The sequence below is a fragment of the Gymnogyps californianus genome, chromosome 2 (genome assembly GCF_018139145.2).
Source record: "Gymnogyps californianus isolate 813 chromosome 2, ASM1813914v2, whole genome shotgun sequence".
Lineage (NCBI taxonomy): Eukaryota > Metazoa > Chordata > Aves > Accipitriformes > Cathartidae > Gymnogyps > Gymnogyps californianus.
Window position 1 is genome coordinate 42,171,819 of NC_059472.1, and position 18,104 is coordinate 42,189,922.

The 18,104-nt window shown below is 41.8% G+C and overlaps 1 protein-coding gene across 1 annotated transcript; it reads left to right on the plus strand.

The window, feature by feature from the left end:
- Nucleotides 1–1,447: 1,447 nt before the first annotated feature.
- On the plus strand, nt 1,448–16,446 carry LOC127013826 (epidermal retinol dehydrogenase 2-like). Its single transcript, XM_050892862.1, has 7 exons — nt 1,448–1,516; nt 4,614–4,957; nt 10,299–10,430; nt 11,437–11,536; nt 12,727–12,871; nt 13,451–13,576; nt 14,116–16,446. The coding sequence occupies exons 2-7, from the start codon at nt 4,637–4,639 to the stop codon at nt 14,207–14,209; spliced, it is 918 nt and encodes a 305-aa protein (XP_050748819.1). The 5' UTR covers nt 1,448–1,516; nt 4,614–4,636; the 3' UTR covers nt 14,210–16,446.
- The last annotated feature ends 1,658 nt before the right edge of the window (nt 16,447–18,104 follow it).

Consider the following 18,104-nt stretch of genomic DNA (forward strand, 5'->3'; position numbering starts at 1 on the left):
TTACTGGATCAAATGCCAGATTTTTAAAGCTGCCTAAAGAAGCTTACATTATGAATTGCTGTTTCATAGTCTTTATTATGCGGTATATTAAATCTAGTGTTTCATAAGCAAATGTTTGCTTAATTCATCAGATGAAAATAACATTCAGAAAGTTGTGTTCTCATACTTCTACAGAAGTATAACAGCAACACAAACATACCAATCCAGAAAGGCGGCATATTAATGATCTCAATGCCAAGAAAATACCTTCAGTCATATTTTTTCTGGTGGTACTAAGCATCCTCTCCTCATATGGACTTCCCTTTAAGTTGTGAATATTCAGTGCCTTACAGCATTGGACTTCTGCTGCCTAAGGATGAGCATAAGGTTAAAAAAAAACCCTCCAAAACAATGCCGCTCTAAGGGACGAAAGTATCTATATCAGTAAATACAGAGCACTTCACTAAATTAGCAAACTCAAGACTCTGTTCTGACTACGGCTAGAACACGTTTTGCAAGCTCAAGTCTCATTCATTCCCTTGCAAGGACACCACCCTGGAAGGGCCATGTTCACCCCCGTGAAACCCTTTCTATGCAGCATGGCCTCACGCGGGGTTTGGCCCCACAGGCCAGGTAATCTCTTCACACCCAGGCGTACCCCCAGGTGCAGGTCTCTTTACATGGAGCAACAACCACCCCAAGTGTAGTGACCTCTTCACACGGGCTTCCCTAAATCCTACATGTTCCAAAGCCCAACAGGTTTCTCCAAACTTCCTCCGAAGCCAAAATCGGTGCCCTCCTCTCCCTCAGTACTGCCCCTCCAGCAGCCACACCCGTTTCCCTGCTCCCCCCGCAGCCCACCTAGGCTAATTCCTGCATCAGCCCTACAACACAGATCTAGACCAGCCGCATGAAATCCACCTTCTCCCAGTCGATCACCTCTCCAACAGAAGTTACTTCTTCCCTCATAAAAATCAAAAGCACATTATAAAGACGGCTTTTTTAAAAAAGGAAACTAAGGGAAAGTGGAGGGGAGCCGCCCCGAGACCCCCAGCCTAACAGGCTGCTCCGTCCTTAGAGCCCTTCGCCCTACGCCCGGCCTCAGCGAGGAGCTAAAGGGGCCGAGCGCCCTCACCGGCCTCCCCCCGGCCCGCACCTCTCCTTCCCGGGGGCGGCCCCGGAGCTCCCTGCCGCCTGCCCGGGCCGGGCACTGGAGGACAGCCCCCACTCCGCCCGCCCAGCCGGAGCTCATCCCGCCGGCCGGCAGCCCCAGGCGCAGCGCGGGCAGCACCTCATCTGCCCCCGGCCCGGCTTCCTGCCGCCGCGGAGCGCGCAGCCCTTCCGCTCCGCCCCCGGGCATCCGGTCAGCCCCGCGCCGGGGCGGGCTGCCGGCATAAAGGCTGGGCCGCCCCGCCTCACCCTGCTGCGCTGCCTGCTTCCCTCGGCCTGCTCTCTGTCTCAGACGCCCCGGAGCTGCGGGCCGCTGCGCTACGCCACACCGGGCAGGCGGAGGTGCCCGCTCTGTCCTTCAAGCCTGGTAGGCGGAGGTACCCACGGCCGCGGGGGTCCCGGTGCTGGGGGCGTTATGGGCTGGGCGTGCGCTGGGGGAACGGGACAGGGTGCGTGGCCGCTCGGCGGAGGGAGCCGTGTTTCCAGCCTCCCGCCGGTGCCGGGCGCCTCCCCTCGCCCCTGCGAGGGCAGGTCCCGCTCTCGGGGCGGGGGGGTGCGGGCAGCGGCCGGAGGGGGTGCCGCGGCGGGTCCCGGGGAGGCGGGCTGGAGAGGGGGCGGGGAGCTGGTCACCGCAGCTGAGAACTGTCTGTGGGTTGTTTTTTTTTTTTATGATGCTAATTGGGTTAGTAGACGAGGTGTGCCAAGTGAGAGTAAGGTAGTGCCGCATCTTCCAGGTGGTGAGGAAGGTATTGCTATACCTCAGTCCTTGCACTGCCTCGGCTACAGGACCACTATGTTTTTGGGGGTGCACAACCCGCCAGGCGCAGTGAGCAAATTCATGCTTGCCAAACTCTGCTCAGGTGATTGCGTGATCAACCTTTAATTCCTTTGGCTAGCAGAGGTGTTTTGTGGTTCGGATGCCAGCCTCAATTCTGTCCTTGTGTTTTCATGAGCACTGACAGTCTGCAAGAGCCACTCGGCCGTGAGCATTAGCACATGTACCAAAATGTCTGTGCTAGCAAAGTTTTCTGCACTTGGAAAGAAATCTGTCTCATAAACCATTGTAAGACCTTTGATACTTCACTACAGTATAAAAGCCCTTCACACTTATATCTGTGTGGATGTAGGTATATTAAAAATTAATACATGGCATCAGAACGGGTCTGATCTTGTGTGCCAAAGGTACCCTTGGTTAATTCACTTGTAAATAGATCCGTGCTCGCTTTAGTTGAGGACCCAAAATCACCCAAGTGTGTTGGCTGATTTAATTGTCCATATGGATATGCTTGGTTACAGTAGCTGGTGTAATTAGCAGTACTAATGCAGTGAGCCAGTGAGAATAGAGGACTCTTGGCCCAGTCAAAGCTGGGTTAGGCGAGAATGTCAGTGGAAATGAAGCACCTCATTGAAGGATGCAGTGTTGGTGTTCTGACAAAGTTTCCTGTGGACTCTATGCCTAAAACAACTCTACTTCTCTAAGAGAAAGTCAGTACTTCTCTGAGATCTAATGTGCCTCTGTCCTATGCAAGCCTAATACATGATTATTTTACTTAATAAATTACTGATAAGTTCTAAATTGGGTTTAGGTCAAATTGTGTATTATACTTGAAGGCAATTGCCTCTCTTGGTTTTCCATAGGGATTAACTGTAACATCCTTATCTACTCCAGAGATACCGATCTCCTTTCATGCAAATGGAGGATGTTATCTTAAGCGCATTAAGTTAGTGTAATCAAGTTAAATTCAGCAACTGCATTTATTTTAAAGATTTGTTGCCTCCATTTTAGACCCAGCAAAGAACTTGCGTTGCCAAAAAGTTGCTGTTTTTTTGATGTACATCAAATTTAATAACACTTTTCCTGTATAACTCTGGTTTTGCTTTTATCTGTAGTAGCTCTATAGCTATGAGAGCTTACTACAGGAGATGTCAATATTGGCTCTAGAAAAATGTTCCTGTGCTGTTTGATATTTCTTCCATTGCTTACTGGTGTTACTGCCTTTCATCTGTGCCAGAACCTCTGCACACATTTTTGTCCCATTTTAAAGGGAATGAAGAACAGAAAACATTCACCCTATGACTCTTCTTCGGAAAGAAGAACTTGTTTCCCTACCTGCTGTGTTTTTGACGGATGTTTTTCTGTTATTGGAATAGTTTTAAGATGTCCTAATGTTTCTGCCAGAAAATTTTCTGAAATAACTTGCTCTGTTCTAGCAGTGGCCTGCCCTTTTTCAGGACTGGCCTTGTTTCCCACGTACAAAACCTGAGACTCGTGATAGCACATGTATGTCCACATGCTAAATTTCATGAACTTTGCTCAGAGTAGCAGAGATCTAAGTAACTTATCTCTTGGCATTTGTCAAACATGATTACCTATACATATAGATAGCAATGTTAACTAAGAGATGTGATCAAACTGGGCATGTAGTGCTAAAGGTTGAAGTGTAAGCGCCAGTGTGCTCTACCTTTAGCTGAGAAGGAAGATATTAATCCTTCATACTGTAGTTAGTCAAAGATTAAAACCTGCTTTGACCAAGGGTGCATTTCTTGCATAGCATTTGTATACTGGGAAATAAATAGCATTCTTTCAAGGACTTAAATGCCTGCTTGGTGTCAGCATTACTGTGATGAGTACAGACTGTGAAGTTAAACACATACTTGAGATGGTATGATTCAAGCCCATGACACTTGCTCGATGCAGGGAGGTGAAGAAAGTCAACAGTTTTGCAATGCATTCCTAAACAAAACACTCCGTTCAATTGCAAAAGCAGGCTCTCCTCAATAATGGTAGTACTGATAGTTGAAAAGCTAGTAGTGACAGCCAATAATTTACCTGGTGTGTTTTGGAGATTTATAAGCATATTGTATTCTGAAGCTCCCTATGCCGGCAGTTTTCCAGCAGGGTTGAGACTGTGACTTGGTCTGCATATGATTTCTTGGTGACAAGGAGTGCCTACAAAGCAAAAGCAAAGAAGTCGTGGTCCTAAAAGGAGACTTTTTCCTGACCTCAGTACTAGCTTGTGAGCACTAAAGTTGTTTGATCAAGCCATAAGTTTTGATTCGTAATTGCCATGCATACCTGCTTAAGATGCTCAAGGCGCAACTATCACTTTTTTGATTCTAGTTTTTGAGTCCACATTCTGTCAGAGCAAAGATGGAAACCCATGACGTGAGGGGTGGGGAATTTCTAAAGCAGATGCAGGCAGGTGTTTCCTGCCTCTGCCAAATGGTAAATCAATGGTGTGCTGCGTTCTGGAGGAGAGTAGGAGCAACCTGGAGATGATACAGAATAAGGACAAATGGGTCAGATGTGCAGATGTAAGCCTATATATTTTTTTGAAACAGCACTCAGAAGCACGCTAGAGAAAATATTTAGAATGGATCTGAAAATGCTTTTCAATTTTGAAATACTGATGTTTGCATTTTCTCTTTTTATGGTTTATCTGGTAAACATTTTCTTTTATCAGGTATCTGAAGAAATAGCCTCAAGATGAACTTCTTCCTGGAAACATTGAAAGTCATTGGACTTTTTGTTTATTACTTGCTGGAGTCGCTAGTGTTCTTGGTCGTGCCTAGACGGAAGAAGAATGTTAGCGGTGAAATAGTATTAATAACAGGAGCAGGAAATGGCATTGGAAGACTCTTATCTTTAAAGTTTGCCAGCCTTGGAGCCACAGTGGTTCTCTGGGACATTAATCAAGAGGGGCTCAAGGAGACAAGTAGACTGGCCAGAGAAAATGGAGCAGTGAGAGTACACTCTTACATCTGTGACTGTAGCAAAAGGCAGGACATCTACCGAGTAGCTGATCAGGTAAAGTATCTTATTTGTGGCTTTGACACTATTCTAAGATGAGTGCATGCATGTGTGTATGATGTATGATAAGTTTTAGTGACTTCAAAGCAAGAGATTAAAGTTAATTCATTCAGAATGTGTTGTGCATGCTACCTGTTTCAATAATACTGTTTTTTAGTTGAGTTGTGTACCTCTGTTCCTTTAAAAATAAAAAGAGCTGATTCTCTTTTTCAGTAGCTAATTTCAACTGGATAGCTTCTAATTCATTCAATTACTGCACAAGCACTTACTGGTGAAGTGCAGAAAATCAATTTATTGAAGCTAAAGCAGTATTTCAAGTTCTGGCAGCCTTTTACCAAAAGTAAACACTAAAGACCATACATTGTAAAAAGGATTAACTGCTTGGGCAACTTTCAAATAATTCCATGGCTGTGAATAGATTTTTGCAGACTTGCTTTATCAAAATTAATAAATGTATCTTGAGGTCTTAAATATTTCTTACTTTCCTTTCTGAAGAGCTTTGTAAATATAGCATGTGGTTAGATATTTTGGGCAGACTAGTGGAATTGCCAAAAGCTAAAATTGCTTAACAGTTTCCATTATAACAACCTGTTCTCATTTGCTTAAAATGTTGCTAAACTTAACTGTTGGACTAGAAAGTTTCCACAGTGAGCACTTGCCTGAGGATGAATTCTTAAAAAAAAAAAGTTCAGCTGTCTTCAGGAACATCTGTTGGCTGAAATAATGTTCCTCTTTTGGTGCTGTTTAAGAAGCTCTAGCCTTCTGCATTTTTCTATCTGTGCAAAAATGACTGGAACAAACTTTCTGATAAGTGAGGCTTGTGCATGACTTGCAGCTTCTTAGAGACTAGTACTACTGGTTTTGTATTCTGGTAATGCTGATCACCCTTGGTCCATCTTGCAGCTGCGTTACGCCAGCTAAGCTGCATATCTGCCATCCCCGCAGAGCAGTTGCACGTGTCTTGCCACAGGCCTGTAACTGTGCTTCCCACTGAACTGGGAGGAGTGGAGGAGGAGGGAGTATTGTAGTGTGAAGGACACTGGAATGAAGAAGATGGAAACTAACCTTCAGTTTTGAGGACTCAAGGGCTAGCACTTCAGTCCCATGAAGAAAAGCAGTAGCAGAGCCTTTCTGGCCAAATATAAGAAGGAGAAGAGGGTGTAGATATGTGTGTGACACAGGTTAGGGATGATAAAAACAGGTAGACAGGAGTGAAGAAGTGGTAAGAGGGTCTCAGTGCATGATTCCTCGCTTATAACCTTCTGTTAGCAGTTCAGTAACAGCTGATCCACTAATAGAAGTGCTAAGTACTCCTGCTGATCCACATAGAAGAAAATACCCTACTACTATTATTTCAGAAGCATCATGTCCTGCTGACAACTGATGTAGAACCATACTGACAACTTTCCCGTCTTATTAATGACAAAAAGACTTCAGTGTTAGTTAGTGCTTGGTGCCACTGTTTACTTAATGCGGTGTAGTAGACTTTGGCTCATAGTGTTCAGCGTCAGCCTTTGCAAGATGAGGCAGCACGGTTCCAGGTTTTGTTTTTTCCTCCCTGGTGAATCAGCTTCATGCAATGACTTGGAGTTTTGCAAGACTGTAGTGAACTAAATTCATGCAGGCAGGGCAGGATATGGTTGAAAACTTTGTGCCCAGTAAAACAATCTCAAAGCCAAAAAGAAATGTATGTGAACCTTAAATACCTGCTTCTGGTACTTCATCAGCCACACAGAGAGACCAGGAAAAAGTCACTTCAGTAGGAAGAAAATCAAAAAGCCCTGCACATGTGGTGTCATTGTTCCTTTCCTGTACCAACAGGATGAAGGACAGCTTTTGGCTATCAAGAGCTATAGCTTAAAATTTATTTCTAATGTCCCTGTTCCAGAAGTACCCAACCCCAAAAGGAATGTGGCCGCCTCTGACCTACCCCTCCCTCCGCTGAGTTCAGCTAAACTTTTAAGAATCTAGGGCTTTGAAAGAGGGAAGTAACTCCATGTTTTTTGATCCTCCTCCTTGTGAGGAAAAAGAAGCCTTTTCCTCATTATCATGTTGCAAAATTGTATCTGGGCTCACATTTACTTCCAGAATCTCTTGCATGGTACTTTTTTGCTTATCCACTGGTTTTTTTTTTTCTTGCTTGTTAGTCAAGATGACAGTTTGCTGCCAATTTTCCACTTTTCTGAGAATCCTCTTTCCTGTGCAGAGGAGCAACAGCAGAAGCATGTTTCCTCATGGTATTTCATGCTGCCTATAAAACATCCAGTGCTTTCTTCTACCTCTTGTAGGCAGTTACAGAGGGTTTTGTGGTTCTTAGAAAGTAGATGCTTTGGGATGCTGTTTGGGGATCATGGGAATTGCTCACTACTAAACTTCAATATAAAAGCATAAATATAAATACAGAAACAAACAGGAAATAGTGTTTATACCTGAAAAAGATATTTAACCAGATCAGCTGTTTGCATAATGCTTGCCTTGCCTAGGCCTAAAACAAACACCTGGAACATATGTTCCTGCACTGCACAAATGGAGAGGCTTAGCTCTGGAAAGCTGACATTATCCCCCGCCCCCCTGAATAGCTAGGGAAAAGGCTTGGTAAAGGTCTTCTGTATTTGGCCTCAAAGCAGAGTGTGTAAGCCTGGGCTGAGTGTCTTGGCTCTATCATGCACAGGGGAGAGCTGAGAGGAAAAGGGAATTAAAACAGCCAATTTGCTGAAGAGAGCTGCCACATCTAGTTAGTAGGGAAGCAGCATGAACAGAGGTGTTGTAAAGCTGGAATTATTTGTCTGGGTTGCGAGAAGGCACTTGAATCTGTTTTGAATTCCATCCAAAATGTGAATATTTTTTTGGAAGACTGAGTAGAGACAGGTGGTAAAGAAGAGATCGTTCGGGTTTTCGCAACTACTTAGAAATGGGATGATCAAGGTTCTGTTCTTATTTCCCTTCTGCCATCTGACCTGAATGCCCCAATCACCAAGTTATAAACTGTATGTACCACATCCCCCACCTCCGTCTGTCTTTTGTTTGCACAAAAGAAGTATGACCACTTATTCAGGTATTTGTTATTTGCCCCAAAGGGTAGATTTGGGGTACTGGTCCAGGCTTCCAGAATTGCTAGATCATCTGACATGAGGCAGTATTAAAGTATCATTTACTAATGATTACATTTGTCTCTGAATGCATACTGTTTTTAACTTGTGATGAGGGCTACATACTCAGGTTGGTGACTAAAACAACTTGTCTAAAGCTGCCTATGGAGATCATGTGGCACTGCTTCAGAAACATTTAAATTGTTACATGACAACTTTTTGAGAGGAATAGACAGACAAAATGTGTGAGCAATGACTGAGGTGGAGAGGGGCTCTGGCTGATGAATTTATTTATAAAAGCTATTCTGTATAATCCTACCAAGGCTGCCTTCCATTTTTTAAACCCTTACTTAGTTAACAAACATGGACAAGATTGGAACGAGTTTAAGGAAGATGAGGAATTTAAGCTAGAATAAAGGATAGATGGTAAATTATCCTTTAATTCTTTACTGTTATACAGGCTAGCCTACCAGGTCTGCTTGTGCTTTCTTCAGTCACTGCAGGCACCTAGCAAAGGAAATCTCATTAAGAAATGAGGTTCTGTGATCTGCAACTGTATGGCAAGTTGACATAAAACAACATGGTTTCCCAAAGCTACTGATCAGCACATGTTTAGCACTTGATCCAGAAATAACGAATTAAACAACATACAGAATACTCATTTCCTTTTTCCTAGATAGCTCAGATTAATGAACTGTACTTCAAATACTGCATTAAATATTTTCATTCTCCTTTTGAGAGCTGGCACAATATCTTGGTATCAGCTGGCCTATAGTTATTCTTTCAAGTGAGTCTGTTCATGTAAGTTCTCAGTCTGGAGCTAAAAAGAGAACTATAATTCCTCTTACTGAACTAAATGTGTAGATGTTATTATTTAGCCAACTTATTTTCTGGGAACCATCTTATAAGGATTCTGGTACAGTGTTAGAATTGAAGCAAATACACTAGAAACAAGCTTCTGCACCATGAGCCCCAGAAGCTCATAAGGCTTTTGCCTTCTGTGAAGGCATGTGTCCTAAAGGCTTCCTTTATTCAGAACCCTACAGCTTTTGTTTAATTTTCACAACAAACTACTACCCTTCCTACAGTTTTCTCATTTCTTGTGTTGTCCTGAGAGCTAATATCAATGGAGACGTGGTGTTCTTTTAGCCTGTCTTCATGAGAAATAAATTTGTAAAAAAACTTTTTGTTTTTTTAAGATAAGCTCTTAAGTTCCTGACCTGTAAAGTTGCTTGAAGTAGTCAAGATACTTGAATAAATAAAAAGGTTGTAAGGAGGTAATTAATTACAGGTGGTCTTTCTCACTGCCTATGCATATGAGGAATACTTCTTATCAAAAGTGACTGTTTACCCATTCTAATTCCAGTACACTGAGGGCAGAAAATGCCATCTGCTCCCCCAGACAGCTGTAGGGAAGCCCGGTTTAATGTGTGCTGTGGAATGCAAGTAAAGTTACCACTAGGGAAAAACTACTATGTGATAGATGTCCATGTTTAATGATTGCAGTTGGGAGAAGTGGAACATGTGGAAAACAGCATGAAGAATCTTGAAATATCTGAAAATTAAGACACTATTCAGTAGCTGCTGCCCTGTGCAGTGGGAGAGAGGAATCCCTGGGCTGTTGGGATGCAGGTAATTAACGCCACCAACAGGGAATCCACTTTTCCTTCTGCTCATCAGAAGACTCAAGCGTTGTGCAAGCTGACTTCAGCCTTCAAGTCATATGGCAGCACTGCTTCTGTGCTCAAGTTGCTCTGTGGAAAACACAAGAGGATTAGTATAACGCAAGGAACCTCGCAAGTGAAAGTTTAGATATTGCAGCCCTCACATAGATTTGATGTACCTGATTCTGGTGAACTTGCCTGAGGATCTATATACTGTGTCTCACAGCATTGCTCGTTGGTTTTAAGATGGGTTTACTGTAGCAAAATACTTGTTGCATTAGTTAAGCTCTCTGCAATAGAGACGTATCTGGAGCAGCCGCAGCAAGAACCAGAGGTGCTGAAAGCAGAAGCCTGTGTGGAGCTGTTGGGCTCCACACCTCCAAAGAAAGTCCAGTTGTAAGCTCAGCTATAAAAAGGCATCAGGTGAGAAAATGCAAGAACCTGAGGTGTTTGGATCCATAACAAGCATAATAAGTTCAACTTAGTTGAAATGTGCAATATTTCTATTTCTTATGTTTTCATATATAAAACTTGGAAAGTATGTTTTGTATTTATTGCATAATATCTTAAGGCTTTTTGTTTTAGGTTAAAAAAGAAGTTGGCGACGTTAGCATCCTAGTCAACAACGCTGGTATTGTAACTGGGAAGAGGTTTATTGATTCTCCAGATTCACTTGTGGAAAAAACCATGGAAGTGAATATAATGGCACACTTCTGGGTAATACCTGTACTTTGCATATACATACTAAAACATCCTTTTAACATGTTCTCAGTGCTTATTTTGCCTTTTGGAGTTGAGGAAAATATGCAAGGATATATAGCTCCTTGTAAGTTCAGTCAGAAATGATACAAGAAATTACTTTCTATGCCCGGGAGTCTGTAAAATAAAAAAAAGGTGGAAGGAATCGTTTGGGAACTTCTGGGGTAGGTAGGTGGAAGCAAAACTGCTTCGTATTTAGAAATGCTCTTAAGAACTGAAGTTTACCATCTGCTAAATTATGAAGCTAGTCATATGTTATAATCCCTCAATATTAATTGACATGAAGCAGGCCCAGCCTAAAAGTTGCTGCTCTAGTAACAGAGAAGTGTCCAATTCTGTTAGTGCTCTAGTTGCTTTGTGGTCATGATAGTTTCTGTAAGAAATATGGCGTGTTCAGACAATGCTCTTAATAAGTGGGGCTTTTGTCCAAAATGAGTAACTTAATGTGCTTTTTCTTCCAGGGAAGGCAGGTCATCTATATGGTGTTCCTATCATAAAGAATTGAAGCATGTTTTAATATCCCCTTTGCAGTTTCGTCATAAATAAATTTAATCACAAAGATTAAATGAATTTAATAGAAGGAAGACATGGAATTAAAATGTTTGCCAATTTACAAAATTTGCAGTGAATACAATTCTGATTTGAAATATTGCAGTGCTGAGCTTTAGGTGGAAAGAAACTTAACAACTAGCTGAAGCCATATCTTTAGCTTTCAGCAAGCTACCATCTGTCTTTGGTGTTGAGGAGAAAGTGGTACTGGTGGGACCTGGAAAGTCCCAGCTTAGTAGTTCAAGGTTAGAGTCCAAACAACAAACTCCTTCCCTCCCCACCCCCTTCCATAATGGAAGGGGGGAAGCTTATTTAAACTGTAGGGAGAATTTCTTTTAAAACACCACCTTCAAAATATTATAGCACATAGCTTACTTAGTAAAATGTTTCATTGCAACTCTGACTTACATTGCAGACTTACAAAGCCTTCCTCCCAGCAATGATGGCCTCTAACCATGGACACCTGGTTAGTATTGCAAGCTCAGCGGGACTGATCGGAGTCAATTGTCTTTCAGGTAGTGTATTAAAGCTAATGTTCATTTAGACAATTAGTTTGATTTTTAAACTCTGCAATCAATACTCATGAAAGAAATCATAATTTTGAGTTTCCGCATCTTTGCGTATAGGTAAAGCAAATGGCCATACTTTCAAACCAGCTGACCTTAAACAGACCGTTTCTTTCAAAAGAGTTTTCCAGATGCTCAGCAGTGCTGTGAAACAGGTTTTTCTGCCAAGGCAGTTAGAGGATCTAGGAGCCATATAGAACTTTGGAAACTGAGAACTTCAATGTTGTTAAAGTTAACCTGCAGGTATTTGGTGAGGAAGAGGCCACTTTTTTTTTTCCCTCCAAGCATGTTCTCATGCTAAGCAGAGTCCTGTACAGGTTTCCCTAACTCAAAGAACTACTAAAATATAGATGTGGTACAGAGGTAGAGGTGTGATATCTCATTTTACGTTCTCTGTGTCTCAGCCGTTCATGCAAGAGGACCCGTACAGTGATGGAAAGAAAGTGTTGAGATTAGGGCGAACTCAGAAGGCATTTCTGGAAAAAGTATGCAAAGGGGGAGGAAAGTGAAATAAGGTGACATAGCAGTAAAAGAAATCTAGCTTCAAGGTGGTGATAATGAAGACAAATTGAGTTTCAAGTTGAAACCACATTAGAGAGTACTGAAAGCTTGAGTTTAATGCATAAGAAGCTAGTGCACAGATTCAAAGATAAGGTCTGGTATGAAAAGATAATTTCATTTGCTATTGTTCAGCAGAGAGTGGAAAGGTGATAGCAGGGATGTGATGAGAAACCCGCTGCTAGTCTAGAGCAACAGTTAACCTAGGAGAGGGAAAGTAAAGGAGTGAATCACATCAAAGGCAAATTTTATTAGTAACCTAATCCTGAAAACAGTTCCTACTCTGTTGTAAAGTATTTTATTATCGGACAGTAATTTCCTGCATACACTGTGTATGTATCATTTCTATACTATAGTGCTGCTGTTGTATACTGTTTAAAAAAAAAAAAAAAACAACAAACCAAAAAAACCCTGTGGCTAGTTAGTTTACTTACTAGAGCATAGTTTTGTCCCTGTTCTCTGTCAAAAACTTACCTTACCTGTGTACATGTTCAGTGGTAGGACTCACTGAACTTGTTTAGTAAAGTTTAATTAGTAAATTAAAATGTTTAACTGCAATTAATGTTTTATTTATGTTACAGATTACTGTGCAAGTAAATTTGCAGCAGTTGGTTTTGCAGAGTCAGTTGGTTTAGAGATGAGAGATCTGGGAAAGACTGGTGTTAAAACCACAACTGTGTGTCCTTACTTCATAAACACAGGAATGTTTGATGGCTGTAGAACCAAGTGAGTAAACTCTTGTGAGGTTTTTATGCAACTTGCACATTTAGCATGTTACGTACTCCTATTTCCTTTATGAAAATCATGAGCTAGGCTTTTCTCTGCTTCTGTTATCTTTAGGGCCTCAGATGGGTGTTAGCAGTGCTATCCAGTGACTGGGCAACCCAAATGGCAAAGCCCTCGGTACTTCATTATTCATTTAAGCTGAAATGTGAAACATAATTGGTGTCCTTTCCTCTGCAGAAGCCAAATGCTCCAGTTGTCCTCTCTGGTTTTTAAACCCCCATTCACTTCCTGAAATCAGTGGCATAGCTTTGCTCAGTATGCTTGTATAATGACAAAATTTAGGAGCCGAATAAAAGCCTAGTGTGTCTTAATATGAGGACTATGTGGATTTGTCTTATGAGAAATCATACAAAGGGAAAATAACCATGGCCAGTCACTCTCTAACATAATGAAGGTTCTGTTGTTCATAGGATTTGTGGTATTTATTTTGCAGTTGAATAACTGCAAAATGGAGACTTACTTTGAGTCAAATGTAAATCCAAAGCAATTTGTATTACAGTAAGAATTCTTCTCTTCCAGGTGGCCACGTCTGCTTCCCACTCTGGAGCCAGAGTATGTGGCTGAGAAGATAATCACTGCTATTCGGCGGGACCAAGAAATATTGCTGCTACCGCGCAGTCTTTATTTCTTTTTTGCTTTCAAAAAGTAAGTTATGCTTTTCCTTCTTTTCCTTTTTCTCTTTTCTGTCCAGGGATGTTTCAGCTATGTTTTTGACTAAAAGTGCAAACCAGGCTTCTACTTGTTGGTGTGAATTTTCATTAAGTTCTGCACATCTCTGGAGTTTTCTTTTTTTTTGTTTCTAGGGGTTCAGTCTACCCTTGGACCACAGAACAATGACAGAAATGTCTAACTGTGACTTGCTGACTCCATTGGGGTGCAGTTTTATTTGGGCTGTAGAGACTGGGCTTGCTCCTCAATAACTGCATATCTGGTGTCTTGCTCGAGCATTAGGGCACTTCTGACTCTGTTGCAAGTCAGGTTGGGAAATTGATCTGTCTAATAACTCAGGCTGCCAAATGAGCGTAATGGATATTGTGAGAGGACCAGTGATACTGTATTCTAGAGAGTATACTGTCTTTGCTAGTATTAGCCAGGTAAAACTAATTCTGTGATAAAACTGCACAAGTCTTCTGATGTCTGTTTTGGTTTTTCTTTTCCTCTTCTTCAACTCCCCTACCTTACAGTATCCTACCAGTGAAAGTAACTGTTCTCCTTGCGGACTATTTTGGAAACTTCCATATCATGGATAGCTTCAAAGGTCGAGTGAAGAAGGACTGAAAAAGCACAAAACTCGGAGACCAGCAACTCTAAAGTGGACCTTGTTAAAGGTGGTGGGGGGAAAGGTCTGCTTCTCTAGCAGCTGTGAACTTAAGGTGCCTCACTTCTCATTAGTAACAATTTTTAAGGAAATTGCTTTTTAATTGGCTCTTAATCAACAGCTTTCACGCAAACTATTTTTTTAATCCAGTGAACTATTTTCTTTTCGCCTCATTATGGAAATACATTAATTGAAATTAGTTCCTTTTGGTTATGTCTGTCACAATGCCTTAAATATGATCCTGCATCGCAAACTAATAATTGGCAACTTTTGGGGGAGAAGGGACCAAGAAACCACATGTGTTTGGCAGGGAGCCAGGAAAGCCTCTCATGGACCTGATTTCTCGCTGCCATTCACTGAACCATGAGGAGGGGCTGTACTGCTGGTGCCTTTACCATTCCCTGGTAAGCTGAGGAATTCAAGAGTTTCCTGAAACAACAGATTTGAATTTATACAAAGGGAAATTTTGTGAAATGAAAATATGTGCTGTGTTGGTGCAAAACCAATGAAATATATTAATTTTTGAAGGTGGTGGATCTCGGGACTCACAGATGACTATGGATGTCGGGGCAGGGAGGGGGAAGGATGTAAATTATGTATTTGTGCTGCTAATCTATTTTTTTCTATTTTAAAAGCTAATACTATGACTGCAACTTTGTAGTCGAAGTCTTTGTATCTTCTAAGTGCAATATTTTAAGAACAATTTTAAATTTTCATCTCCTAAGCAGAATAAACTTGTAGTTATAAAGCGTAAGACTGCCAGTCTAGGTGGACTATCAAACATCTTGCCAAGTAAGACAATGAGCTACTAAAAGCAAAGGTATTACACTATAATCAGGGCTTCTCTTGGGATTATTTCAGAAAGGAATGAAGCTGATAGAACTGGAGTGAATGGGATCATTACAGCCATAGCTTGAGTAATAACAGCATTATGTTTTGCTTCTCTGAATTGGGTGGCAGGTTGCCTTGTGTCTACAAAGACTTGTTTTACTTTGCCTTTACTCCTAGGACTATCCATTTTGGACATACGCTGAGGCGGCCTTGCCCTTTTTGACAATGGCCGCTTAGAAAACTGAAAGCCCCCTTGACTTCTGGTAAATCGAAAACAAGAAAAAGGAAGATTATACCTTAAATGTATGTCATTTATGCACATGCTGGCTAAGCCTACCTCATGTCACAGTACTCTACTGGCAATTGGTAACATGTGCAAACTAAGACTAAAATGTGTTAGCAGGCAATTAATTGAAGGACAGCATGGAGAAAAGTGTGGGGTTTTTTAATGGTTTTTTTTCCCATAGTGGCCTGAAACTACCTTCATTTCCCTTGTCTATACAATTAGTGAGGTTTACCAGTGGAGAAGGGTTTACATAGAACTACTGTACTACTTATGAGCAAGAAACACTGAGTAAAACAAGTGTGTTAAAAATAGCCTTACCTTTATGATGGATTGATGAGTTAGACTTCAGACCGATGAAGAAAAGATTCGTCTTACTGTCCTTTCACATATGCAGCTTTTCCACCTCAGAAATTCTGCTCATTTTACAGTACACTTCAGGAAATGAAAGTTACTAATTAAAAAACAGATATTTTCTAAATGTGCTGTCCATATGTACATTGCACTGTTCACAAAGTCAACCACTAATAACCATGTGGTGTATCTGTGTCTTGCAGACTCCTCACCTTTTCATACTAACAGAGCACATTTTTCCTCCTAAGTATGAAATACGAGGTGTGCAGGATTCTGGAGCAAAGTGGAAGTGGATTATGCATATGAACAGTATGTATCAAACTCCAGCTCTTGTGAGAGCAAGTAGCTTTTCATTCTTAGCGTTTCTGCAAACATGTTCTGCTGAGGGAAATTGAAAGCAATGAGTCTGGCTGTGGGATTTGTGGATTCTCAGCAGGTTCAGGTTTGTCACACCACTAGGAGAATCTTACCTGATAATCTGTGCCAGAGAAGTACATCTCCATAGGGATTTTTACTACTGCGCAGAATCATTGAGCTTGGAAAGGACCTCTACTCAGAGCAAGGTCAATTAGAGCAGGTTGCTCAGTACTGTGTCCAGTCAAGTTTTGAATATCTCTAAGGCTGGAGACTCTACAACCTCTCTGGGCAACCTCCTGCAGTGTTTGTTCACGCTCAGTTTAAAAACAAATAAATGAAAATTACGTTTAAATTAAATGTACTTTTTTCCAATTTGTGCCCATTGCCTCTTGTCCTTTCAGTGGATACCACTAAGAGTCTGGCTCTGTGTTACACCTCCCCATCAGACTTAGCATATTGAGCCTGAGCCTTTTCTTTTCTAGACTGAGCAGTCCCAGCTCTCTTAACCTCCCCTTGTATGACAGCTGCTCCAGTACTTTAACTGTCTTTGTGTGCATAATCTGTCATACAGAGCTTCACTAGAAGATCTCTGCTAGCTAGCTGTCCTGGTAGGAGTACACAAATACTGCTTTTATGCAAGTGTGCTGCTACCACTTTGAATATTTGTGTGACTGGAGGATAATAGCCTGTCCTGTTGGTAGTTTTGGTCTCCCACATCTCCTGAGATGGCGTGACAGATATGTAGAGTTGTATCCTGGAGGTCAAGCAGCACAAATCCTTCCCGTGTTCAGGAGGTGGTATGGAGTGAGTGTTTTGATCTTCAAGTGACATATGAACTTCTTGAGATAAAAGATGGCTTGCTTCCAGCATAACAATGATCTTGATTGATTACTTTCCTGATGCCAAGAAAGACTCTTTCCTCCTGCTGTCAGCAAGAAAACTCCTCACGGAAGGATTGCTGTGAGACCCAAACAAGAAGATAGAACATGAAATGGAAGAGCATCTCAGTTGTGACAGCATCATGCCTGACAACAGCAGGGGGACTGGTTTCTGAAGGATGTCAGGCAGCTCCCACAAAGGAATTCTTGGTTTCATGACCATTGCTTGAAATTTGAAATAGTCTCTAACAAAATGACTGGGCCCAAATTTGACTGGGATGGCTGCATTAGCTTGACAATCACCAATACAGTGATTCAAAGACAGTCCAGAACATGGTATTTTGTTGCCTATTGTATTTCTTTTCCATGTGAGTTCATATTCCTGTGGTAGCAGAAATCTTACTATCCTCTAATGCTTCAAAGCACAGAGAACGTAATTTTTCTTGGCACTAACTTGATCCTCTGAACAAGACTGAGGAGGAAACCAACAACAAAAAAATAGCAGCTGAGATACAGGCTCTATTATTATTTATTTTGTAAATTTGGAAATCATACCCAAGAGCAATATGCAGCTGCTTGGAAGCTGGTCTTCATGGTGGGCTGATCTCATTTTAGGAAGGAACCAAGCAGATACCTCTTTTCTGGTAACTTTCCAAGGGGCAGTTGATCTTCTGAAGATGCCTGTATTGACTGCATGCTTTGCTAAGCAGCTGTCCAAAACCATAGGCTTTGTAAAATAAGTCTTTTAACAAAATAACTTAGCTTCTCTGACTGAGTTTTTCTTTGCTGTGACAGAAGAGACAGGTTTGGATCTGCAGCTATCAGATATTCTAGGAGAATGCAGAACTACTCTCTCTGGTGAGACTGATGCTTCAGTAGGTGGCGGAACATAACGGGCAGTGGCTTTTGTCCACTCTGTGTATAACATGCTTTCTCTGTAGTCCTAGGTGTCTCCAGCTTGACAGATCTTTTCTCTGCTTGCCAAAGCTGCCAAGCTCGCAGCCTGAAGTTGTGCAGATAGCATATACCTGAGGAAAACATAGCTTTGTCTAGGGAAGAGGGGTGGAAAAAAAAACCTTCACACCTTCTTCCCTTGCCCTCAGCAATATTCACACTAGGAATAAGAGTGTCCTCGTAACTGGGACACAGATG

What these genes read in the sequence shown, in the direction of transcription:
- LOC127013826 (XM_050892862.1), top strand. Translation starts at nt 4,637, where the DNA reads ATGAACTTCTTCCTGGAAACATTGAAAGTCATTGGACTTTTTGTTTAT. An exon ending in CGGAGTCAATTGTCTTTCAG is followed by an intron (nt 11,537 to 12,726) that starts GTAGTGTATTAA and finishes TTTATGTTACAG; the next exon opens with ATTACTGTGCAAGTAAATTT. An exon ending in TTTGATGGCTGTAGAACCAA is followed by an intron (nt 12,872 to 13,450) that starts GTGAGTAAACTC and finishes CTTCTCTTCCAG; the next exon opens with GTGGCCACGTCTGCTTCCCA.